The sequence below is a fragment of the Apodemus sylvaticus genome, chromosome 4 (genome assembly GCF_947179515.1).
Source record: "Apodemus sylvaticus chromosome 4, mApoSyl1.1, whole genome shotgun sequence".
Lineage (NCBI taxonomy): Eukaryota > Metazoa > Chordata > Mammalia > Rodentia > Muridae > Apodemus > Apodemus sylvaticus.
Genome location: NC_067475.1, coordinates 110,748,190 through 110,774,352, shown reverse-complemented (window position 1 = coordinate 110,774,352; position 26,163 = coordinate 110,748,190). Strand labels below are relative to the sequence as shown.

Genomic DNA, 26,163 nt, shown 5'->3' with positions numbered 1-26,163 from the left:
TTGGTCATAGTACTACCTGAGGACCCAGCTTACCAGTCCTGGGAATATACCCAGAAGATGCTCCACTATGTTCATAGCAGCCTTATTTATAATAGCCAGAAGCTGCAAAGAGCCCAGATGTCCCTCAACAGAGGAACGGATACAGAAAATGTGGTACATTTACACAATGGAATACTTCTCAGCGATTAAAAACAACTTCATGTAATTCTCAGGCAGATGGGTGTAACTTGAATACACATGGTATGCACTCACTGGTAAGTGTATATTAGCCCAAAAGCTCAGAATATCCAAGATACAATTCACAGACCATTTGAAGCCTAAGAAGAAGGAAGATCAAAGTGTGGGTGCTTCAGTTCTTTTTAGAAGAGGGAACAAAATACTCACAGGAGGAAATACGGAAACCAAGTGTGGAGCAGAGACTGAAGGAAAGGCCATCCAGAGACTGCCCTACCTGAGGATCCATCCCATATACAGTCACCAAACTCAGATGCTATTATGGATGCCAGGAAGTGCATGCTGACAGGAGCCTGATATAGCTGTCTTCTGAGAGGCTCTGCTAGAGCCTGACAAATACAGAGGCAGATTTTCACAGTCAACCATTGGACTAAGCACGGCGAAGGGCATTTATAGCTCTCTGCTAGTGAAGGGTCAAATGGACTCAGGAAAAGGTCAGGTGGGAACTAAATGAACTGGGTAAATGGGTAGCATGCACTAAAGAAACAGAAAAAATATGATATCAGCAATAATACAAGGAATGCATTAAGAGGAAAATACTTTCCATCTATCATATCTGCAAAGACCAAAGAAGTATACAATGTCAAACCCTAGACTGGCAAAAGTGACAGGTGGTCTTGTATGTATGTTGTTGGGAGTATAAATTGGCAGCCATTTTTAGGTAAAATAGTTGGTAGAATACATCAAATTTAAAGTCACATACATTTTGAGAAACTTCCTAGAAACTAAACTTCTAGCTAAAGTCTGACTGTCCACTACAACAAGAAACAATCAGGGGCTCCTACACAAAATATATTATTTGTAATTTCAAATTAAAAAATACGATACTATGCACCAGGATGGAGAGCTGCTCACCAGACGGCTGCTTGCTGAGTGGCCTACCTCACTGCTTTGCATAGTGATACCTTCATCATCTACAATGTGAGAAACCCAGTGGCGTTAAGATGGCTACTACACAGATGAAACCAGGCAATATATTAATGATTTTCTGCGAAGTGTCAGCATGTAGTAAGTTCTCAATAAGCATCAACCAAGTTATTGCTAAGCAAAAAAAAAAAAAAAAAAAAAAAAGTATCAAACAGCCTAGATAATTGCTTTTTGGTATATATATATAACTAAAGTACTATGCCATAGGAGTAAAACACACCCTCTTTTTTAAATCTGAGATTTGGGAGATGTAAACTATCTACTCTTTAAGCTTTACACATGCTGGTACTTTCAACAAAAAGGGTATTTTCACAAAAAGCCCTTGTAACTTTAAAAGTAAGCGAGCAGGCTGAAGTAAGCACGCCTGCTTAGCATGTGCCAAACTCTGACTTCAGGCCTTAGTCCTGAAAACTAAGTAATCCTGGTCTAGGGGTAGCCAGCTGTGCACCAGCACCTCATTGCTAAGAGGATTAGCCCCCAGCACTGCGAGCAGGTAGGTGTGTGTGTGGGGGGGGGGGGAGCCAGGGTAACTAACAAAGAGGAGCAACCACAGCCAGAACCCAGATTCAGGATTAATGACAGCAGGTTGCTTTGTTTTCAGTTATCACAATGGGAAAAAGCACCATGTTGCTAAAAACATAATTTTGATGAGAGTGTTGAAAGGATAATGAGGGGTTTGTTGTTGTTTAGTTGTTTTTTAAATTCATAACTTTAAAAGTCTTCCTTCCTGAGTACCTCAAATAAAATAGAATCTAAAAATCTGTGGATATTCATATTGTCAAAGGCCATGTAGTCAAAACCATACCACCAGGGGTTGTAGAAGCCACTTCAGTTCTACCCAAAGCAAATCACCATCCCAGAAGACAGAAACAAAGGCCCAAGTGGAAGTTCAATCGTATTTATTTATTTTTTTATATATAGAATTGAGAAGTAAAACCTGTACCAAACTCTAGATAAATGGTTTGATCTGATGGATTTGGCTGCACAGTTCCTGTATGTAGAACATACTGAATTATCATCAACCACACAGGTCCCATTCGATAAAAAAAAAAAAAAAAAAAAAAAAAAAATTAAGTTAAAGTATTAGCACATTGTATAATACAGTGTCAGGGAAGGGGGTCTCCGTCAATCACCATTTTAAATTAACCGTGTTTCCTTTATGAACAGCTTGTTTTGTACCACCGAAGTTGTACTTTTATAAGTTGCTTCTAATTACACCATGAGAACACAGTACTCCATGACATGTCCGTCACTTCAGTTACCTGCAGATTCCTTTCTGCTGAGCAGTGCCCAGGAGGCTAAGGCTTATTCTGGCTTATGTGCTTCTCGCGCACTGAGAAATCATTGAAAGAAATACATTTTATATCCTAGATTAACTACAGTAAAACACGGCCTAAATACCACCTACTATTAACAAATGACAGGGTGTTTTAGCTATTTAGGTGCTTCAGCGGAGTGTATTTTATCAAGAAAAAAACGTGTTTTGAATCCAACTCTAAAAAATTTGTCTATCCTATGTCAAAATTTGGAGATGACATGGTAAAATTTATTGATTTAGGACTAAGAAGACTAGATGGTCTGACAGTCGGCTTATGGTACGACATATCAATGGATAGCACCTTATTATGAATTCTTAGAAAATTTTAATATTTATAATAACCACTGAGAGACTGCTCTGAGGGCTGGGGTGACGGTCCGTTGAGGAGCACTTGCCTGACACACATGAAGTCTCTGTTCACTCAGAACTAGGAAAAAAAGTCTGATTTCTAGCTTTAGTGTTCTGTAACAAACCACATTTTATGTTCTTAAAAACAACAACAGCAATTATAATATCTGACTTTATCTATTAGTAAACAGTCAAGGGCCATATTTCTAAAAAAATACTATATTAATTTAAAAAAAAGGTTTAAACTAATTTACTAGGAAAATTATTCTAGTATTTCATAATGCCACAAACTTACTAGAAAATGGCTTCTAAAACCTGGTAACATAGATGATTTAACTAATTTTTTTTTTAAAAAAGAGTATCTTTTGTTTTTTACACTTAATAACCTGAAATGCATCTATAAAAATATTTTTAAATACAGTAACACTGTCAAGTTTTGTTAGGTCCCTTGTGTTTTGGCTTGTTTTTTTGGTTTTCCTCAGAAAGAATGTACGACTCTTTTTTTTTTTTTTGCAACTTTTGCTAACAAAAGAACGGAAAGAGTGCTCCCTTTCAACCTAATAGCAACATAAACACCTACACGCCTCTCTCGGAATGCTCAGAGAGAGCAAGGAATTATGTGGACATAAATGGGGTTCCTTCAGGAAGAGAGACCACTTTAAGAGTGCTGGATGCAACAGCAGTCCATGCTCTTGTCTATCAATACATGGACAATGTCACAGCCCCTCCCCAGTAAAGTGCACCCCAACCCTCTTCTCTTGAAACAGTGGTGTCTTTTAGCATGAAGGCTGTGAGAGAAAATTGTTCTTTGCTCTTTGGGGCACTCCTCACAAGTCTTGCTTGCCTTGTTTATGAGGGCTTCTGACATGTCTGCTTCATTTCACATCAACTGGCCTCTCTGCCACTTTCACCGGCTACTCTACTTGGCCTCTGACCTTTCAACTTGCCTCTTCCCACCAAGATCAAATGTACTCTGCGCATTTGTATTCCAATGGATCAAAAGGGATCTCACTGGAGATCCTCAACAAAGAAGCCTTCGTCCTCACAGCAACTGAAAGCTTCCTTCCAGGTTCTGGATGTCTTTCAAAAAACATAAAAAAATAAAAATAAAAAAGAGATTAAATTCATAGATTATAAATAATGTCAGTTCAAAATACTAAATAGCTAAGGACGTCATCGCAAGCGCAGGTGTCAGGCTGCTGCCAGATGATCATGACTCTCAGTCCTTAAAAGCTAACAAAACAAATAATATGTTGGTTACATAAGAGGTATGGAGTACACACCTTAGACTTTTTTTCTTACCAATTTAGCAAAAGGATTAGGATAGTATACTTAGGAATCAATATCACTGAATTCCGAAGTACAAATCTACACCACAAGCCCTGACGAGGGCCTTTCCGTATATGTTAATCAGAGGTCTGCTTCATTCTTTAAACAGTTTCATAGACAGGAATATTTTTTAACACTTGAAATCTTGAAAGCAGAATCAATAATGCCTCAGAATACAAAACGTGGCATACAAAATTCATGTGTCATCAGGCTGCGATCTATGTTGGCCTGACGTTTTCAGAACAGGTTCAAAGGACAAAAATACAGTTGCCACTGATTTATCAATAAAACATTTGGCTACCCTCTGTAATAGCTACAAAATTACAGGTTACTTATATATATAAACAAACATCAAATTCTAAGCTGCATTTTGAAAAAAATCCAAGTTGCAATAAAAAATAGTTTTGTTCTGTAATCAGCCAGTCATACTGGAACCAAACTGGGCTCTTTCACACGCTCTGTCATGCAAGAATTGTGACAGATGTTGAAGTTACCCTCTCGCTCACAGAACTGAGCTGCTATGCAGGAAAATGATGAGGGGTGATAGCATTAGTCCTCTGTGCCCTTGTAAACACAGAATGGGAGAAGCCATCAGAGGCAGCACGGACTCCAAACCACACTGTATTCCCTACAGGAGAAAATTACTATCCATACAATGATTTTTTTTTTTTAAAGATCAAGTTAAATACGTTTTAAAGCATTTTGTTACTACTGTTATCAGTTCAGTTTTTGAAACTGTAAATCAGGTCTTTGTACACACCTCCTGGACCAAGCTGCCTATCAGGATTCACTGCCTAAGGTCAGCTTTTTATGGCTTAGAATCAATTGATATATGAATTTAAGCTAATTGCAATAAAGCTCAGTCATGGGGCTGCATTTTCTAAAAAGTTATTCTGCACAATCGATCCTGCTTTATCTGCCACAGAAATGCAGGCCTACAGAATATGAAGAGAATATTTATTTCTGTGTAACGTTAAGTTCCTGCAAATCACAACCAGGCAATGATTAAGCGGCCACATGGCCAAGGAGTGCGAGTATGAAGGCAGAAGGCAGTGCAGCTGCTGGCCCCGCTCTGCTCCATCACTTGGTCCGCAAGGCCCAGGACGCGGCAGCTCACAGCTGCGTCACGTGACAGCGGGAGTGATTACAGCCAGGTTAGAAAGGGCTCGCTTTTGTTCAGAGCAGACTCCACGTCATTGAAGAGGGGGATCAGATCTTCAGACTCCAGTGTCCCGAGGTCGACGTTTGTTCCCGGAAGGCAGTCCAGGAAATCAGGGAAGCGGGTCTGCTGGGGATTGACGGTCATGGATGTCTGACCCGAATTTTCAGCTGTAATAAAATGAAGGGTAACTGGGTTACTTCTATCTTGTACGTTCTTTTAAAAAAAAAAATAGTGTTGTTCAAGACAGGGTCTCACTATGTACCTCTGACTGTCCCAGAACTTACCATGTGGACCACTGGTCTCAAACTCACCGAGATCCACCTGCCTCTGCCTCCTGAGTGCTGGGATTAAAGGTATGAGCCATTATGCTCGACTAAATTTTATTTTTTATGAGTATTTTGCCCATACAATTTTATATCTGTGCAACATATATGTGTGCCTGGAACCCACAGAGCAGAGACTGGTAAGTACCCACGGTGCTGGAGGAACAGACAGTTGTGAGCTCTCATGTAGGCAGTGGAACTTGAGGTGGGGTCCTCTGGAAGAGCAGTTGATGCTCTTAACCACTGAACTATCTCGCCAGCCTTTTCTTAAGTTCTTGAGAAGGGCACAGATAGTTCAAGAACTAACATAACTCATGTTTCATGTATGTAGACAGATACCACATTAGTGACCTGGACCTATTTTGGAAGTCTTTATCCCAGTAAGACTAGAGATCTGCAGAACACAAATTAAAAACTAAAAAGCACACAGAATTAGTGTCTGCCATATCCAAGGCTGTGTCATCTATCTAATAAAGTTATCATTACAGGGCTAAAGAGACGCCTCAGCAGTTAAGAATATTTAGTACTCTTCCAAAGGATCTGGGTTCTGTTACCAGCACTTACATATTGGCACACAAACTCCAGCTTCAGAAAATCTGATGCCCTCTGGCCTTCAGACCCTTGCTTACATGTGGGACACATAAACTCAACAGACACAAGCATGCACAAAAATAAAGATAAATAGAACGTTTTAAAACTTCGAAATGTACAGTCCTCTAATTCTTGAGAATGCATACTTTAGCCAAAGTCTTTTTTTTTAAAGAATTCTTCCTATTCTTCCTCACTAGAAATGAACACAAGAGTAGCCAAGTCAAGCTTCTTCATCAAGCTTAATGATCTTAAAGTATTCTTCTTGCAGTGACTCTACAATGTCACTGTGGTCTTTTCTTAATCTTTGCAGATTTAACTACCTGAGTTGATTGCTTAAGCTATTTAAGGGAAAAACAACAACAACAACAGGCAATTCTTCCAGAGGTGTGATTTTCATGGAATATTCTGGAAGGATGGATGTTCTAGCTCCATCTAAGTCCAGATGTGTGTGCTTGCTGCAAAGGGAGAGTGTTCTTAGCTAGCTTGATCACTGGGAAGTGGTCAGTGTGATTGGCAGACTCAACAATCTTCTTCTAGCCACTACAGAGCTGTGCCTGCCCTTAGCTAATTACGAAACATTCCATGTCTGTCTCTTAACAGTTTACGTCCACCTCCTACAAACACATCACAGAGGTAACTCTGAACTGAAAGAGTTCACGGTCACTTAACCCGATTAATAGGAGCCATAGTGTTTATTAAATCTATCTCAACAACAGACTTCTGCAGTGGAGGGGCAGACGTGAGAACACGTATCTCACCAGTAAGAAGCAGAAGCTCCCAGGGGTTCCATAGGGAACAGAGTTCCTGGAGAGACAAAGACTCAACTAAAGTTGAATGTTGCCTGTGTTCTTTTCAAGACACTATTTAATTGTGTTTTCCATCTTCAAAAACACTCCCTACTTACCTACTTAACATTATTGTAGAAACCTATAGGAGAGAATCTATCTTTTTAAGATCCCCTGAGCCACCCACTCTCTTTACCTTCCCTGGATTCCCAGTGCTTAAAAGATGAAAGTAAACAACAGAGGAAGATGCCCCCTCATAAGGAAGCAAAACATGGGGGAGGGGTACGCAGAAAAGAAGAGCAGGAACCAACCAAACATAGCCCCGTGCAAACTTCCCCTATGTGATTCTATGTGAGTAGGTGCTCCCCACCTACTCCTGTCAGCCTACAAGACCTGGAGACCCTGTTCCCATATCCAGCCTATACTTTCACAAGGCTCAACTGTAAACCTGGCTGTGAGTCTAGCATCCAGATTCAACATTTTAGAATCGTATCATAGCAGCATACAGCAGTCGGACATGCTAAGCTGGAGGTGCTGCAAACCAATGATTCAGGAAGCAATCTTTTATTTTTGTCATAGAACTACTACATGTGTACGAGTCTTTTGTATGTATAAATGTTTGTGTAACTCCTAAATGGCCTACAAAGGTCAGAAGAAGGTGGTGTATACCCCAGAACTGGAGTTTCAAATAGTTGTAAGCCACATGTAGACGCTGCATGCTGAACCTGGGTCTTTTGGAAGAGCATCAAGTGCTGAAGCATCTCTCCAGGGCAGCAACTGCTTTTCTATCATGAATAATGATAGAAGAGAAACTTGGAAAAGTAGTTACAAAAAGCATGTACTTAAGATGTCATTTATTTTTGGCTTGGCTAGCAGGATCAAAAAGAGCTATATGTAAGCTAAGCATGGTGGTCCATGCCTTTAATTGCTATTAATGCTGTATTGGGGGGATGGGGGCAGAGGCAGGTAGATCTCTTGAAGTCCAAGGTCAACCTGGTCTGCATACCAAGTGCTAGCTCAGCCAGGGTACATAGAGAGACTCTGTATCAAAACTAAAAGGGAAGAAGGAAGGGAGGGAGGGAGGGGGGAGGGAAGGAGGGAGAAGAAAACCTATGTCCCAACAGCAAAGTGCAAACTTATTTAAAATATAGGGATTATTTTGCAAATTTTTTTAACAGCTCAATTATGCAGTTCTCAAATTTGAACTTAGCAGATGACCACCATGTCCCAATGTCAAAAGTTTGGACATGCCTACGCTATAGGATGCACAGACTGGGAGCTAGAAAAGTCAAGCTTTCTGTCTTCCTGTAAATGGCTGAAGCGGGATGTGATGTTAGAATAGAATCCTCTGAGTTGTTAGTTTTCTAAATGACCACTGTCGACCCCTTCCAAAACTAGTAAGTAACATGAAAACATTGACATGTTTGGAGAACCAAAAAGAGTATCATTTCCCAGTAGAAAGAGTGGACTATTCATTACAACTAAAACAGGGGTACAGCACAGCCATCCCACTGCAGTTATATATAGGAAAGGGAAATACTAAAAAGGATGGGGGTAGGTCTTAAAATCTCACATCTATATGAAGCCATATTTGCACAAACTCTGAAAGGTCTGTATTTAGTAATAGGGAACTGAGTGGAATTTTAGTTGTCAGTTTATGTGGAGGGCTTGTGTTTCCCATTGTACTTTAGGATTGCAAGAATCAAGGGGGCAATTTGAAAAGAAAACCACACTACAGATAGTTGCAAGCTGTATGCCCACCTGTGTCCATCTCATCCATGTTGCTGAGGAAGTCTTCTGGAGTTGTAGGGACACTGTAGCACCCTAACCCCAGGCCGCTGTCTGTGCTCTGCTCCCGTGAATGATAGGGCCCTCTGCAGGACATCAAAATCAATAAAGGAGACTTCAATGTGAGTCTACTCAATAAAGTTCACAATTAAAATGCAGAACTCAATCAGTGAATGGGAGAAAAGTCTACATGGCCCTTTTAATTTTGAAACATATAACCTGATCCTACCAAAACCAATCAATTATATGCTCTAAAACTGGACACTCACCATACAAGGGCACTGGTTTCCTTGTTGTCTCAAAATAACCATTTGGACTCTATTCTATATATAAATGCTATTTATGTAAATATTTAAAAAACCAGAAAACAGTGCTGAATTATGCTCATAGATACGCACAGTAATAGTAAAAGAAGTATAAATATAGTCACTCATGGTGGTCCATGTCAATAATCTCAACACTCAAGAGGCTGGGGAAAAGGGATCCAGAAAAATATTAAGGTTCACTGTAACGGAATCACACCACTTTCTGGCCCAGGGGGAAAAAGGATGGGAGGAAGCTTCGTGCTGGAGAGATGGGCTCTGACAGAGCCCTTCAGATACAGCAAGCCTGGGTGGTGAGCACCACAGTTTTCCTCATGTTTTTCTCTTCTTTAAAATAAACATCTTTTAAAAATCTACTTGTTCATTATTCTGGCTACTTGGTTTTTCACCTCTATCTTTATTTGTATTTGCTAGGAGCCTTGTAAGAGCAGAAAAAAGCAAAACCACAATGGACATATAGATACATCTACCCAATCCCTCCCTTCTATTAGGTCTACAATTAAGGTTAAACTATTTCCATTGATCAGATACTTCCGGCTAAATCATCTTTTTGTCTGCTACTACTTTTCTTTCTCTCTTTTTTAAAGCCAACATCTCTATGTTTTAATTAATTTTTAATTATAAAATAACTTAAAACTCACACTAAACATGCAAAAAGAACACTGTTTCTATACACAGCTTCCATTAGGCTCCCTTAATTAAAAGTTTTCACAAGCACAACATAATTACGCAGAGAAGAAAGTTAGCATAAATCAACTAAACTATAAACATTATTCATCTTTCACCATAAATACCTGTGAATTTTCTTATACTGTATGCCATGACATGCTTTTAATCCCACCGTACTCCCAAGAATTTCAAGATTCTTGCAAGTGATGACCAAATAGCACTGTCCCGTTTAAATGTGAAGTTCATTCTCATGTGCCAGTCACTGAAGGATATATTCCATGTCATGTGACTAAGTTCTGAAACTGAGCTTTTTTTCCATAAAGCTTTTTTTTTCCTTTATTCTCTCATCTGCCCCCAGCTCTCCCCATCCCCAAAGCTCCCTGTCTTTCCTCCGTGTAAACAAACACCCCAATACAGTCTAAGCCACGGGGTAAGAAAGCTCAAGTCAATGGTCCCCATTGTAAACTTACCCATTGAGGAAAGGATCTGAGCTACTGTTGGTGACAGATCTCATATCTGTGCTCATGGCAGGCGTGTTGACAGGGGCCATGGTCTCGGTCTCCATGGGGAGCTGTCGGCAGAGGGCAGCTTCCTATACAAGAGTCAGAGGGAAAGGGAGTTAGTTACTCAGTTGTCACAAAGGGTTGCATCATAATATATACTTCATGAAAAAATGGCTCGCCAAACACGAAACAGGAGGTCAAAGTCATTAGATTAGTGTCCTTCATCCACAGTCTTTGAGGAATGTCCTTCTCTTCCACTCCCAGCTAACAGAACCTAAGGTACCCCTGGGTACCTACTTTAATGACATGTACCTGCTCATGGAATTGTTAAGACATGTAAGTCATACCACAGCCTCTCAAAATACTTCCTCACTGACAAGTTAGTTCTGTTCTAGGGTCTCATCAGACTAAATGTAAAGCAATCAAAGCAACTGGACGCCTCTGGATTAGCACACATGTCTGGTCTCTCCCATTTGCGCACACACTAGTGTAAATGGGAAGTTCAGAATTCAGACTCTAAATGAATTTACACTTAGCAGTCGGTGTCAATCACCAGATGAACAAAACAACCAGTTTAAAAGTTTGCCTTTAAAAAAAAAGTTTGCTCGGTGACCTTCTTATGCATGTTACATCATGAATGTATGTGCTGAGATGGCTCCATGGGTAAAGGTGCTGCCTGTAGAAGCCTAGCAACTTGAATTAAATTAGCACACATAAGGGTGGAAGGGGAGAACTGACTCCACAAAATTTTCCTCTAGCCTCTACATACAAGGCTTGGCACATGTACGCCTGTACTTATATTCACACAACATACTTACTCACATATACACAGAATAATGATAATGTTGAGTTGATTAAAATGGCTGAAAGTTGGGGGAAACTAGAGATCCAAACAAAATCTCATAGTCAATTTGACGTTTGATGGATTATGGACTTTTTTTTTAAGCTAGTATTAAAACCAAGAAGAATCAGTCCAAAATGTTATGAACTTGATTGCAGCGATACACTCCAGACAGAGATGACCAGGGATCAGACCACTTTCAAGCTGGTAGCTATTTCCAAGGAAGAATGTTCTCATATGTTTATGCTTACATCCAAAACCAAGGGTGAGCCCTGGCCACATTTATAAAATTTCCAAACTGATATCATTGATCTCATATTCTTAAAAATTCCTAAACCATGAAAGAGAACATTCTAGCTATCTAGTTCTAGGATGTTGGTTAAATCTCTTCATGTGATGGTATAGGGATGGTTCTGATGAAGGTCGTATTCCCCAATTGGTTCTTTATCTGTCAGTAAAGAAGCCATGGGCCAATTGCTGTGCGGAAGGAATAGGCGGGACTTCTGTGTCCCTGGAGGCAAGCAGACAGATGCAAAAAGGGGAGGGAGGGAGGGAGGGTGGGGGGAGGGAAGGAGGGAGGGAGGGATGGAGGGAGGGAGGGAGGGAGGGAGGGAAGAAAGGAGGTGGGGAGTTCACCATGCGTCGGAGGAAGAAAAGGCTGGTCACCTTGTTAGATCTTGAATGGGGTGGTCACAGGCCACTCCTACAGGCAGGTGGTTGGGAGTTTTAGCTGGGACTAGATGTAATTGATGAACTAACATTAAGGGCAGGAGGAGAAGTGCAGAGTTAAGAGTATTAGTAAGGGCATGCTTCTCCAGGAGGGAGACAAGTAGTGCCTAGCAACTGTGCCAAAAAGGCAAGCTGAAATTGAACAACTGTGTATCCACGCTTTTTTATCCATGGATTCAAGGGAAGCTGGGCAGGGGCTGGTAGTCCAGCCCACTCCCAGTGCTTAGGCCGAGTAGCAAAAGCTGCATGCAACATGATGATTAAAGAATTGCTTGTTTAGGCAGTGAAGTTACCAGCGAGAAAACTCAGCTCTTGCGTTCACTGCCCTCTGATCTCCACATGTGTACCATGGTACAAGCGTGCTCACACACGCAGTAAATAAAAGCAGGAAAGGGAACTACGTGGGAGGAAGGGGGAGACAATGAAGAGGCTAAGTAGAAAGATGTCAGAGTGTAGTGAGGGGTAAATATATGTATGAAAATGTCAGGATGAAATCCATTTCTTTGTACGCTTACCAAGAAAAAAATTAAAGACACTATAATAAAGGGTAAAGAGCATGTAGTATGCTGGTGGGAAATGATCGCTGCTTCTCCATATCTTAAATCCAAGAAGTGCTATTCCATTCTTCATCAATGAATCCTAACTGGTTACACCAATCTCCAAGTCATCAAAAGAGGAAATGCTGCCTGGCCTGGTGGCACACGCCTGTGATCCCAGCCCTCTGGGAGGCAGAGGCAGGAGGATTTCTGAGTTTGAGGCCAGCCTGGTCTACAGAGTGAGTTCAAGGACAGCCAGAGAAACCCTGTCCCGAAAATACCAAATCCAAAAAAAAACAAAAAACAACAAACCAAAAAGGAAATGCCAAATCCTGTCTGTAGGGGGCTCACAGGATCATGTTTCCACCTAACTAACAAAATGCAAGAGACTGCAAAGGGCTCTTTTAATCCTAATGCTGTTAAAAAATAAATCAAACCATTTATTATTAACAATGCAATGGAATGACTTGATTATTGTAAGATTATTCTTGGGTCACAGACCATTCCAAAGAGCAGGTAAATATAAGGAAGACCTCTGCTTCCTACTCTACCAGGATGGATAGTAAAGGCACATCTTGTCTGTAGCCCAGTGGCCTGACTACCATCCCAGCCTGGCACTGACACACAGTCTCCCAATCTTAGCACCTGTCTTTAATGTTGGTTCCACCTCCTGAATCCCTCTGTCTAGAACACACTTTTGCTTCCACCTCCTGAGTCCCTCTGTCTAGAACACACTTCCCAACAACGCCCATTTCCCTCAGCTACTAACCTACAAATGCTACGCATCACGACATTCCTCTCTGCCTCTATCTAAAAGGTCACCCCCAGCCCCCATCACTGTCTGTCTTTTGACCAGCACCTATTTTCTTCACAGCAACTTAGGTTTTATCTTGTCCTCCCCAATGAATGACCCATGAAGAAAGGGACCTTATTCACTTCATACCTACACACCCACTACCTGTAACCACGTTAAGTATGTAGTAGATACCCATAAAATACATTCTGAGGAAGAAAGTAAGAAATAGTATATATTCAAATAGAAACCTTTAAAAAATATGTTGGTAATAACAAAATGAGAAGTTTTTTCTTTTTTTAAATCACACATTCAACCACACATTAGCGCATACTCTGCCTAGCTAACAGTTGACCTGAATCTTCCTCAGCTGTCCCTAACACAAGGTACATGGTGCTAAGTGGCCTGTAATTGAAACAGAGGCACCGAATACTTGGATTTGAATTCTGGTCTTACTATGTCCCATTGAGCTATTTCACAATTTTGTTCCCACAGTGGGAATAATAACGCCGCGTGTGCAAAGTGCTGCTGTTATTATTGGGGTCAGCGGGCAGCAACGGTGGTAGCGGCAGCTCCAGAAAGACCACACCAGTCCACATGACGTTTACTGAGAAGGGAAAGGGCAAAGGTAACAGTGGAAAGAGAAGAGGAGGGTGCTTCTCTTATATATACACGGATGGTGACGTGGTGGCAGGTAAAGATGAGCCTGGTGGATTCTGGGAATATGGTGGCTGTTGCCTTGGCAACAGGCATATAGGTTGTGCTGTCACCTATGTGATGTCACAGGTTTCAGAGGTCCTGGTACCAAGAGTTATAACAAAGATGCTCAGAACAGAGCTTGCTCCAAAAGTCACTGCATCAATATCTAATGATCACCTCACCTTGTATTCTACATACCAATCTCAAAAACATGGGTTAAAGACCAAAATAAAAAACACACTGGCAGTGGAGGATTTGCCTAAGAGGTACAAGAAAAACCCTGGGTTCCATCCCTAGAACTACAAAAATAAGTGTGTTAACAGGTAACTTTATTATTTTTTTTTCCAAGATAGGGTTTCTCTGTGTAGCCCTGGCTGTCCTGGAACTCACTCTGTAGACCAGGCTGGCCTGGAACTCAGAAATCCGCCTGCCTCTGCCTCTCAGAGTGCTGGGATTACAGGCGTGCGCCACCACCGCCCGGCAACAGGTAACTTTAAAAGTATTCCTCACTGCTGTGTGGAATTGATCCACTTTGACATCTCAGGGTTTCCTCTCAGTCACCTTTCACCTTAGAAATATTAAATCAAAATGTGAAACTCATCACAAGGCTAAGAAAACATTATAGACTTGGACTGCCTAAAATTAGGTTTAAACTATAGAGTGGTGAGAGTTATATTTTATAATATGATAGTTGTACATTTAGAAGTTTTAAAATTCCACCTGCCTGGTTTTCTGCTGCTGTGTTTTGTTTTCTGTCGAGTTGACACGTGTTAAAGTCATATGGGAAGAGGAATCTGAATTAGGAAATGCCTCCATCAGAGAGCTGGTAGGTGAGTCTGTGGGGCATTTTCTAGGTTAATAATTGATGTGGGAGGGCTAGCTCACTAGAAGAACAGTGCTACCCTAGGTAGGTGGTCGTAGGTTGTACAAGAACGCAGGCCGACTGAGTAGTCCAGAAAACACACTCTTCTAGACTCTGTGCTTCAGTTCCAGCCTGTAGGTTCCTGCCCTGACCTCCCTCAGTGATAGGAGAAGTATAAGACGGAATAAAGCCCGTCCTTCCCCTGTTGCTTTTATTGTCATGGTGTTTTGTCACACCAACAGACTCCCAAGTAAGATACTCCTGTTTTGAAAAGTGAAAAACAACAACCACAAAAAAAACCCAAATCTTCCCAGAAATTTGGAGGAACAATAGTAAAGGCTAAAAACAGAGGACCAACACCACCAGTAGGTCCTTATCAAAACAGGGTAATTAAAGTCTAGATCAGAATGCTTTTGACTGTCACCTGACAGCTGAAGCCCTTCCTTATATAAGCAAGAGGGCAAGCATCCAACTTTACCTCAACCATGAAAAGTGCTCAGAACTAATTATCAACTTCACTGGTCTTGGCAGGTGTGCTGGTTAGTTTACGTCAACCTGACACAAACTAGAGTCACCTGGGAAGAGGAACTTGCATCTGGAAGACTGGCCTGTGGGCAGACCTGTGGGGCACTTTCCTGATGGATGACAGAGGTGGGAGTGCCGTCCCTGGGCAAATGGCTGTATCGCAGAGCAAATTGAACAGCCAGTCAGGAACATTCCTTCCTGGCTCTCGCTTCAGTTCGTGTCTTGAGCTCCAGCCTTGGCTTCTTCCCTAAAGGAAGGACCGTAGCTGCTGAGACACTTTTCTCCTTCAAGTTGCTGCGGGTGTTATATCACAGCAACAGAAAAGCACAGCTGGACAGCCAGTGAGGACCGAGGGCAGTGCTGTGGTCTATTCACAGGGCACCACCAACCCTGTCTAAAACAGGCCTCTGATTTCTCCACATCTCAGTCCTTCACGTCTCTCCTCCAAACATATCTTACCCAGCTTTAGTATTTAGGTTATACAGCCACATTTGCCTTCCCAGACCATCACAGCCCCAGAGGGCAGCGGCGGTCCCCTCTCAGCTTCAAACACCTAAAGGATGACGACGTGCCTAGGCAGGCCTGATACTGGACTCAACACAGCACCTCCTATTATCTTCAGATCTTACCGAATGTTAACACTACCATCCAGCTTCAAACCTGACTGGGGCTGTCGATTTGACAGGACTTAGATACCCTAGAGACAAGCCTCTGGACATACTCGTGAAGAATTACATGTGATTAAATTAACAATCTAGGTTAAGTGAAGTGTAAAGATGTAGCCTAAATATGGGCAGTACCGATTCATGGGCTGGGATCCTGGACTACATAAAAAAAAGAGCAAGTTAGTTGTACTCCATCTCTCTCTCTCTCTCTCTCTCTCTCTCTCTCTCTCTCTCTCTCTCTCTCTCTCTCTCTGCATCCTGACTAGACCACATTCTGCTTCCATGCCTTCCATATTATGAGGAGCTGATGAGCTATACAGTATCACCTGGGATGTGACCCTAATGCAAACCCTTCCTTCCCTATCACATTGATTCTCAGCAGCAACTAAGACAATGCCTGCCTCCCTAAAAGATTCGGTAGGGGGTTGGTGTGGTGCTACTATGAATTCAAATGCTAAATACTGTTATCTCACATATAGCAGCTTTTGTCATGCACATCTTGCTCCCAAAGTTAATTGGTCACCAAAGGCCTTTGACTACACAGTAAATTGAGGTATGTGGGTTTTCAGATACCTGACTGGGGGCTGCAGGAAGACTGGGAAAAGGAGGAGAGAGGAGATGGAGGGGGGAGGAAGTGGCCTTGAGAGACTGACCTTGAGCACGTGACCAGGAGAAATAGCAAATAACAAGGGACCTGTGGCTGAGATATAAGTTAGACTAGCTCAAAATCTGCCCAATCTAGGCCTATATCTTGTAAATAAAATACCTGGATTGTGTGTCTTTTATACAGGCTAGCTAGAATATAAAAAACATCAATTACAAGATTCTAGAGGGATAGACAGACCATCACAAAGAATGGACAATGGACAGGCGTCGGGACGTTCATCTAGCCTCTGTACGCTGTCGTCTGGTCTTATGTCCATCTCAGGTAGGCAGGTCATCGTCACTTCTGCAAGCACTCTGACTTCCCTGACACGTCATCAGACTCTGTGTGTCAGGCATGGGCAGGTTCTATCACCGCTTTCCCCAAGTCACAGAATGTATGACCACTGGAGAATAACGGGTCTGAGAAGAGTCGGGTATCACAAAACTCAAAGGCCTAGCAACAGCTCTCAAGCTACTAATGAACCACAAGATTCCTCCAGTCTCGGATTTGTGGCAGATAGAGTGACGGACTTTCTAGTTGTAATCAGTTAAGCAATACTGGCTACTTCTAAGTTCTGTGAGCTCTTTGCCAGTGGAATTCCCAAGAAGCAGTTAAGGATGCTGCTGAACCTGTCCTGAGCTTGGCATAACAGAGAGCAGTGATGCAATGTAAAGAAGGTGACTGTAAAATCACAAGGATTAGGGTTCAAATCCCAACTCAGTTACACTAGAGATGTGAAATTTGACTAAATTCTCTTTTTTAAAAAATTTAACTTTAAACAAATTGACATTTATTTAATTTTACATGTATGGGTTTTTTGTTTGTTTTGCCTGCAGGTATATCTGTTTACCAAATGTGTGTAAAAAGTCCAAAAGAAGATGTGGGATCCCTCTGGAACGAGTTGGAGCTGGTTGTGAACTAGACCTGAGATCTGAACTCTGGGTTTTTGGGCAAGCAGTCAGTGCTCTTAACCATCTCTGCAGCCCCATGGACTAAATCTTGACAGTTCATTTATGATGCTTTCTTTATAAAGCCAATCTCCTAGAACACAGATCAAAGAGCACAGTGAGTCAAACAACAGAAGTCATGGACGGCAGAGGAACTGACCTAGACTTTGCAGGCTACATGTGAAGCCTGAACACAAGACTCCATTAACTTGGTTTACTGATGAGGAAATAGGGCCAGAGAGAGGTACATGGTTTTCCCAGGGCCCTGCAGCTAACAGCAGGTGGAGCCAGTATCTAAACCCAAGCAGTTTGACCTCTGAGGCTATTCCGGTAATTTCCACAGACAGGAGTACCAGGGCGATGAGGGCTGAAGTTGGCAGGGCTCAAATCCAGACCCTTTCACCTACTGTTGGAGATGAAACTTGGGCAAGTTACTTCATTCCTCTGATCCTGTTTTCCCAGCTATAAAGTGGAAATACCAACCCCATGACCTCATTCAGCTTGTTTAGAAGGGAATTTAATGAACCAGCCTATTCAAAGGAACTGAACACAGTTTTTCCTCCCGGAGCCAGAGCCGGGAGGAAGATGGGATTGGAAGTGTTTTTAGGATGCTTTTCGATGTATTTGGGTGGAGCTAGCGTCCTGGGAATTTACACCACGTTTAGCGAAGGTTCGGTTTCAAAGGCCAGTCTCAGAAAGTTCTGAAAAGCTGCGGTAGTCCAGCTCCAGCCCTCCCTCCGCCCACCCCACCCCCGTCCCCCTCCTCCCCGCAGCTTTACGATTTCTTCACATACACGCTGGGAATGGTAAACCTTTGTAAAACAGAGTCTTTGGAATCTTCGTGAGTTACCGGTAATCTGTTAGTTCCCTTAAACGACAAAACCAAAAATCATGTATGGATCGGAATGACGCCCTCCTGGGGCTGGGAGGCTGTGCGGGGCATGCTGGGATAATGGAAGGCATCAGATGATTTGGGAGTTAAGATGTTCTGGAAGCTTTCTCCCCTGAAGTTCCCCCACTGGCCTGCACTTCTGTGGAATAAATCAAGAAGAAGCTAGAAAGTAAGGCGGCACTGGAGGGCAGGGCCCGGCTCAGGCCGCGGCTCCCGCTCCGAGGGAGTGTTTTTGGCTCGCAGGGCGCCTCCCACCAGCCAGCTCGGGCCTCGGCTGGAATGTACTTCAAAGGGAGCTAACTGAATGATAATAACCTCTTCTGAGGGTGCTCAGCTTGACTTAAGTGTGTAGCCAGGATCTTACAAAAATGGCAGAGCGAATTGTTTTAATTATAAAGGGTGGGGCGAGTAGAAACAAATGAAAAGAAAGGAAAGCAGTTTTTTAAAATCCCACCGTTAAAACAGTTATTTCAGTGCAGGGATGCAGCTCGCTTTCTCAAAACCCCAGCCTGGGAAAGGGGTTGGGGTGGGGGCTCTGATGTCAATCCCTTTCAGACCCTGTGCCAAGCGATTCTAGAAATTCACTGCCACATTTCCCGGAGTGTCTCTTTGAAACACCTCCTCACACAGGGCTCAGCTGCCCGACTGGCTCTATAAAAGTGCAGATTTGAAACTGTGACACTTTGGGGGAGTCTGTAATTATTGTCCAGACCTTGAATCACACAACGGAAGGCGAAATGTCGATATACTTTTGACTTAAACAACGAGGTGAAGTAGATTTTTGAAATGGAATACTTCCTCATACCTCTGTGATCTCATTTTCCTCAGTACAAAATGAGTCTCCGTTTTAAAACAATGACCAATTTGTTTTCGAAAGGACTTTTTATTATGTATGTATTTATTTAAAGGGACAAGTAAAAATCATGGAACAGGTTGGTTTGCAATGATGGGTAATCCTTTTGAAAAGATTTTAACTGGCACCTTTTTTTCTTTTCTCCCCAGTTCCTTACCCTTACCTGGACCAAAGTCTTATTATGTAGCTCTGGCTAGCCCGAAATTTGCTAAGTAGCCCAGGCTGGCCTGTAGCTGGCAGTGGTCCTTTGCTTCCTGAGCTCTGACCTAGGTTACACACACACCCTACCTTCCTTCCTTTGCGGAGGAACACAACAGAAGTCCTCAACTCCTAGGCAGATTCAACACGTTCTAGAAACTGAAATACACGATCCAGAGACAGATTCTGTTTCCTGCCCAACATGTGTGATAAGAACATTTGTTGAGCAGATATATGAATGAACTTAAAATAGCCATCTCGCTATAGATGGCTACGGTGAACGTAGGACAACAGGACCTGACAAATGCCTTAGTCAATCCTGAAACCTTACTCTACAGCGCACTTTCCTAAAAACTACACCCCATGTTCCAAAGGCTGTGAATCAGCTACTGATTACCCTACATGCTTTGCTAGGTATGTTTTTAAGTTCGTAAAATCTCTTAAAAACTCAAGACAGAAAACAGCCCTTTAAACCTTCCTGGAGATCAGCACTGCTCTCCTTGGAAGCAGGGATCTAAAATGGCCACGTGAAGCTGGTCAGCTGACCAACCTCTCCCCCAACCCCCCACCCCTCACCCCCCACCACCCCACCACCCCGCCACCCCTAGTGGCTGTCAAGCTTGACAGAAATCTGTATGACCAGCTGAAAGAATTCTGTGACTGCCTCCCTCCATCTGTGTCTCTGTTGCCCTGGAAACAAAAGGCCAACCTTAGTCAGCAGTTTTGTTTACAAGCTGTGCTCTCCTCTCCCCACCCCCATCCCCAAGTAACAAGGATGGAGGAGAAACAGTATGGAATTTGCTTGAAAATGTAACCGTCTCTCAACAGCGCAGGCCCTCAAAGGCTCAGTGCTGTTGCTTCAGAAAATAATGCTAAATTTAGGGACTACACTTAAGAAAATATTCCAAGGGGAGAGGGAGAGGGAGAGGGGAAGGGGGAGGGGAGAGGGAGAGGAGGGAGGGGGAGGGGGAGAGAGAGAGAGAGAGAGAGAGAGAGAGAGAGAGAGAGAGAGAGAGAGAGAGAGAGAATCATGTAATTTGGGAATGAGGCCTAAGGCCTCCAGGCAAATCATCTACATGTGCTATATCCTTATAAAAACTCCACAACATGTATGAATATATGTATTCATATGCGTGTACGATATACGTGTTATCCCACCTATGCATGTATAGATACCATACCACATGCATGGAAGTCAGAGGACAACTTGTGGTAGTTGGTCTCTTTCTGCCTTATAATTTTCAGGGATCAAAGTCAAGTGCCATGCTTGGTGGCAAATGCCTGTACTCTTTTACAGTCATTTCACAGGCCCCTCTTTTTATATATATGTGAGTGCACTGTTGCTGTCTTCAGACACACCAGAAGAGGGCATCAGATCCCATGACTCATGGTTGTGAGTCACCTTGTGGTTGCTGGGAATTGAACTCAGGACCTTTGGAAGTACAGCCTGTGCTCTTAACCACTGAACCATCTCTCCAGCCTCAGGCCCCTTCTTTTTATTTTCCTATTTTGAGACGGGGTCTCTCACTAATTGACCCAGGCTGGTCTTAAACTCAGTTGGCAGCCTAAACTCTCAATTCTCCTGCCTTAGCCAAGTCGTACTTGGAAGCAGAGGCCTGCTACCACCAGGCCTAGCCCAGTTAAGATGCTAAATCTGTGGAGATGCTGCTACTTTGACCCCATTCGGCAGTGGTTGAATAGCTTACTGACCAGGAGGAGTGGTCCATTGAAAGAGATAAGGAAGTATCTTATACTATTTTCACAGGAAGTGAAGTTGTCTGGGCTCAGTGGCAATAATAAAAGTCAAAGAGGTAGCCACTGGGACCCAAGGAGGCAATGGTGTTGTTAATTTACCCTTTGAGTAACAACTTAGATTAAAACTAATTATTCTGTCTCATCTGCTACCCATTCATCTTTGTATTACTTTCAATCCCATGAACACTGGCTAAGGGAATCAATAGGGAGATAAAGGAAGAAAAGGGGGAAATGGAGTTTTCATCCTAAACCAATGGAAACTCGATTTAAAATTGCAATCAAACCTGTCTCCAAATCTATTTTGTTAATGCCCCGAGTGACTTTGGCCCCAATGAGCTAACACAGGACTACCACCCTGGGCCTGCTGGCAGAGAGCACAGGCCAGACGGTCACGCTACACAGACTGGGGAATTGCCTTCTTCCAGGGGCAACATCAAACCATAGGTGTAGTGTAATAAATGAGGAGAAGGAGGAAGAGAAATGAACAAGAGCTGAGAAGACAGGCTGTACAATTCAAGATCTCCTGCAGGCAGGGGAGCCAGGCTGGTTACAGAAACTCCCAGTAGGCAAGAAATGTTCAGGCAGCTACTGGTGACTGAGGCAGAGCAAACCAATGGGAGTTTATAGAAACCCCAGAGATCTCATCGGGGAAGAATCAGTCCTCCACACTACAAATTCCCATTTGGTGCTAGAAAGCAGCTGAAAGGGTGAACCAAAGACCTTTTTAATTTGAGTCTTTTCCTACTTCTACTACCCTGGGGTCAAGGGACAAATAGCAAAGTGAAAAATCACCAGAAGAAAGAAGTCAAAAAGCCTTCCAGGCGTGGCCAGTGTGGGTCCAGTGGGTAGATGTGCTATGCTAAGCAAGCCTGACCATCTGCGGCCAGCCCCTCCCAGGCTGGAAGGAGAGAACCGACTCCTGAAGAACCTCCACAAGCATGCGCATACACACTAACAGCAAAAGGCCTGCCAAAGGCTGGAGGAAGGACTTAGCAAGTAAGAGCAATTGCTGTTCTCGCAGAGGATGCCGGTCAGTCCCCAGCACCTGCACCGTGGCTCACAGCCATGCTTAACTCTTGTTCCAGGGATCCAATGACCTCGTCCACAGGATCCAGGCATGCCTGTGGTGCACATACATGAATGCATGCAAAACATTCATCATGTAAAAGAAGATATATTTTTTTAAAAAATTGAAGCCCACCAAGATGATACCCAATGATATTCTGGAAATACCTTCAGGAAACACTCACACTAATATCACATGGCCTTATTACCTATGACTTGTAACAGAGAACATGCTGTTTCTGAATGGGGTTGGGGTGAGGAAACAACCTTCCATAAGTCTACTTAGAGTCATCCAATAACAAAATTAAAGAAATCGAAACCATCCATCTTACCTCTTAACACGTGCACGCACGCGCACGCGCGCGCGCACACACACACACAGCTGAGCAGACTTTGCCAGCCTTTCTTTTGTTGCACTGTGGGAAGGACCGTCCACTGTGATTCCCTAAAAAGCACCAAGTTCCCCAGCTGCCACGGATCAGTACTGAAGGAACTGCTGGCATTTCTGTAATATGAACCATCAAAACTATCCTTGGCTCAAAGACACCTACAGCTAGAATAAAGGAAACAACCCCAGGCACTTTTCCACGCCCCCTTTCAAAAATTCTTTCTGTGGGAAAGGAGGAGACAGGGCAAAAGGAAGAGAGAGACACAAATCATTCCTAACAAAAGAGTGACTTGAAAACACACACACACACACACACACACAATCATTTAAATATAAAATGATTTATAAATGCTAAATGATTTATAAATGCTAATTCACATTATATTTCCTCATAAGAAATTGATTGACTCCACATAGAAATATCCAAGAATGGAAAACAACAAAAAATATGATGATCTCCTGCCAAGAAACATGATCGTATAAATGTGTGTGTGTGTATGTGTGTGTGTGTGTGTGTGTGTGTGTGTGTGTGTATATATACCCTTAACAAAAATTGTTACCATGATACAGCCAAGAAAGCAAAAACATAGATTCTACAAGTAGTAACTATAGTTACTTAACAGTCTTCTTCCTTAACTTAATATTCATTTTTCCTACATTCAAACACTACATCTGAGATGTATTTGATGAGCAAGACATTACTATTGATAGATATATAGATTTTAAAATAACAGCTGTAACTTGAGAAAGTCTCTGCTCTATACTACCCCCATATTCCCTTCCAAGGACACTCTCTGAACAGTTAAAACTATTTTCTTTTTTTGGATTTGGTTTTTTCGAGACAGGGTTTCTCTGTGTAGCCCTGACTGTCCTGGAACTCGCTCCGTAGACCAGGCTGGCCTCAAACTCAGAAATCCGCCTGCCTCTGCCTCCCAGAGTGCTGGGATTACAGGCGTGTGCCACCACCACCGCCCAACTAAACCTATTTTCTTAACAATGGCAAAAAAGACTCAAACCCAGCCAGGTGCCTCTCTTCCTCCCTCCCATGTCCCCTTCTTCTTTCCTTCTCGGTCTTTCTTTCTCCCTCTGTTCTGGAAACCAGAACCCTGAACACTCTAGGCAAGTACTCTACCATTGTGCTACACCCCTAGCCATCTCTGGGGCCTTGAACTCTCAACCCTGAGTCGGTCTTCTGAGTTCTGGATTGAAGGTATACATCACCATGCCCGACTTTTCTATGACGTGCAATGCTGAACCCTCAGAAGACACAGCAGTTTTCTCTTGACCGAATAGGTGAATAGATGTGCACAGAAGGGCAGAGCTAGGCATGGTGGCACAACTTAATCCAAGGATTTAGGAGATGAGGCAGGAGGATCTTTCTTTTTCTTCCTTCCTTCCTTCTTTTTTCCCCCTGAGATAATGAATGCATCATCATGTTGCTCTGGCTGTCCTAGAACTCGTAGAGCAGGCTGGCCTTGAATTCACAAGGATCCACCTACCTCTGCCTCCCAAGGGCTGGGATTAAAGGCATGTGCTACTATGCCCAGTTATAACAAGACAATCTTAAAACAAAAAAGTCTAACTGATGCCCATGCAGTTTTGTAGAACATTCTGATCAATCCACATCCAAACCAGTTTTCTTTCTCATTCTGCTTTGACTCTATCCTTTTTCATGCTCTATTGTAGAACAAGATGGCTGGTCACAGGGGGCTTGTTTTATGGAATCCCTGTCTACCATCTCCTTTAATGAGGGAAAGGGGACAAAGTTGACTCCATTTCTAGGACCAGACCCTAAGACACTGGCAGCTTCTCTCTTCCATCTCTTTCTATTCTCTCTTCTAGGGGATTATTGTTATAATGTCCTAGTACTCTTGAGATTCTTATGCTTCCTGCAATCCCAACTAAGCCCAGCCTGCCAGCAATACGCACCATTAGCTGACATCCTCCTGGGACTTGCAAACCATGCACCAGTTGACAACCACTGAGCAGACTCAAGTCAATGGCAACAGAAGAACTACCTAACTCGGCCCTTTCTAAATTCTTAACCTACAAGACTGTGATTAGACTAAATGACTATTTCAAGTCTCTGAGTTTGGGGGATAATTTGTTACAAAGTAATAGCTAATTGGAAGATGTTCTTTCTCAGTTTCTCCTTTCTCTCTTTTTAAACACTATCAGAGGAAAGCAAGGCAGCCAAGCCAATATGAGCATGTCCATGAGCTAATTTCAACCTTTAGCTCCTAAGGTTAGCCCTGAAGATAATTCGGGCAGAGAGAGTTGGGAGAAGAAACTGGGCTGTGAATATGAGCCTTTGGCCTTCTCTTGAAAGCCAACAGTCACCCAAGGCCACAGAGTCTCCGGGAGGTACCATGGAAGACCATACCTGCCTCATGAGCTCCTCTTGACGCATCCTAATCCTCTCTCTCTCCATCTGGATCCTCTGAAGCCGCAGTTTCTGCTGCTGCTGCTGCTGAGTGGTCAGTGCAGTGGGCACACTCATGAGCCCCGTGGATGGGTTCTGAGTTGGGTGGTTCTGTGGACTCAGGCTAGTGGCCACCACTTGCTGGTGTTGGTGATTCATGGCTACAGGAAGGAATAACAAACAGATCAATGACCAAGGTCTATGATACCTTATCAAAAAAGAGACCATCAGAATGCTTTGTGCTTTCAAGTTATAGATTCCTGAATTCCTTTCAAGCACTTTACCATTAATTATTACTATTTAACAATTATTGCCTTAATTCAATTAATGACGGTACAGGTACCAGCTCCACACTATCTAGTGTTACTTTTCTGTATTGTTAAACATCTCCTATATCTAGAATATATTTTCCTATATCTAGAATATATTTTATTATTCATTTGTGTGTGCATGTGTATGTGTGTGTACATGTGTATAGGTTTTTGTGTTCATGCACGTGTGATCACATACACATGTAAGCCATAGTTGGTTTTCTACTTCCGCCATATGGGTCGCAGAGCTGGACTCAGGTGGCTAGGCTTACACCAAGTACCGTAACCCATTGAGCCATCTCACAAGCCCCATCCTTAGTTTAATGCATATTAAACTTAACATAAAACATAATGGTTAAAATATGTCACACAAAGTCTGTCACAATTGAGGAAAATATTTTCAACAACAGGACACCCAGGAGTGCAAATGAACTTTTCAAACACCAGGAATAAATAGCTGAAGCAGCCTTGCAGAAGGTATGGAATCTATTCTCAATAGCCGATGGCTAGACAAGAATACTCAGGATGAATGGGAAAACTGAGAGCATGAGGGGTGGGGGAACAAACAAACATACAGACAGACATCAGTCATAACAGAGGCCCATTTCATACTTTCTTGAGGAAGAATAACTCCTGGGGTGGGAGGCATGGCTCAGTTAATAGAGTGTGCACCTAACATGGGAGAAGCCCTTGGTTCATCACTAGCATTGGACAGACGTGGAATGATGCTACATTC

At 42.7% G+C, this 26,163-nt stretch overlaps 1 protein-coding gene across 2 annotated transcripts in view; it reads right to left on the bottom strand.

Annotated features, from left to right (window-relative positions):
- Nucleotides 1-2,061: 2,061 nt before the first annotated feature.
- Nucleotides 2,062-26,163, bottom strand: part of Wwtr1 (WW domain containing transcription regulator 1) — a 118,806-nt gene continuing 94,704 nt past the window's right edge. The window contains exons 4-7 of one of the 2 annotated variants that reach the window (XM_052180487.1): nt 25,078-25,277; nt 10,268-10,389; nt 8,779-8,891; nt 2,062-5,485 (exon numbers count right to left, since the gene is read on the bottom strand). In XM_052180487.1, the coding sequence (XP_052036447.1) occupies nt 5,301-5,485; nt 8,779-8,891; nt 10,268-10,389; nt 25,078-25,277 (620 nt within the window). In that variant the 3' untranslated portion in view covers nt 2,062-5,300. The remainder of the gene's footprint in view (nt 5,486-8,778; nt 8,892-10,267; nt 10,390-25,077; nt 25,278-26,163) is intronic. The other variant, XM_052180486.1, reaches the window with a different exon arrangement.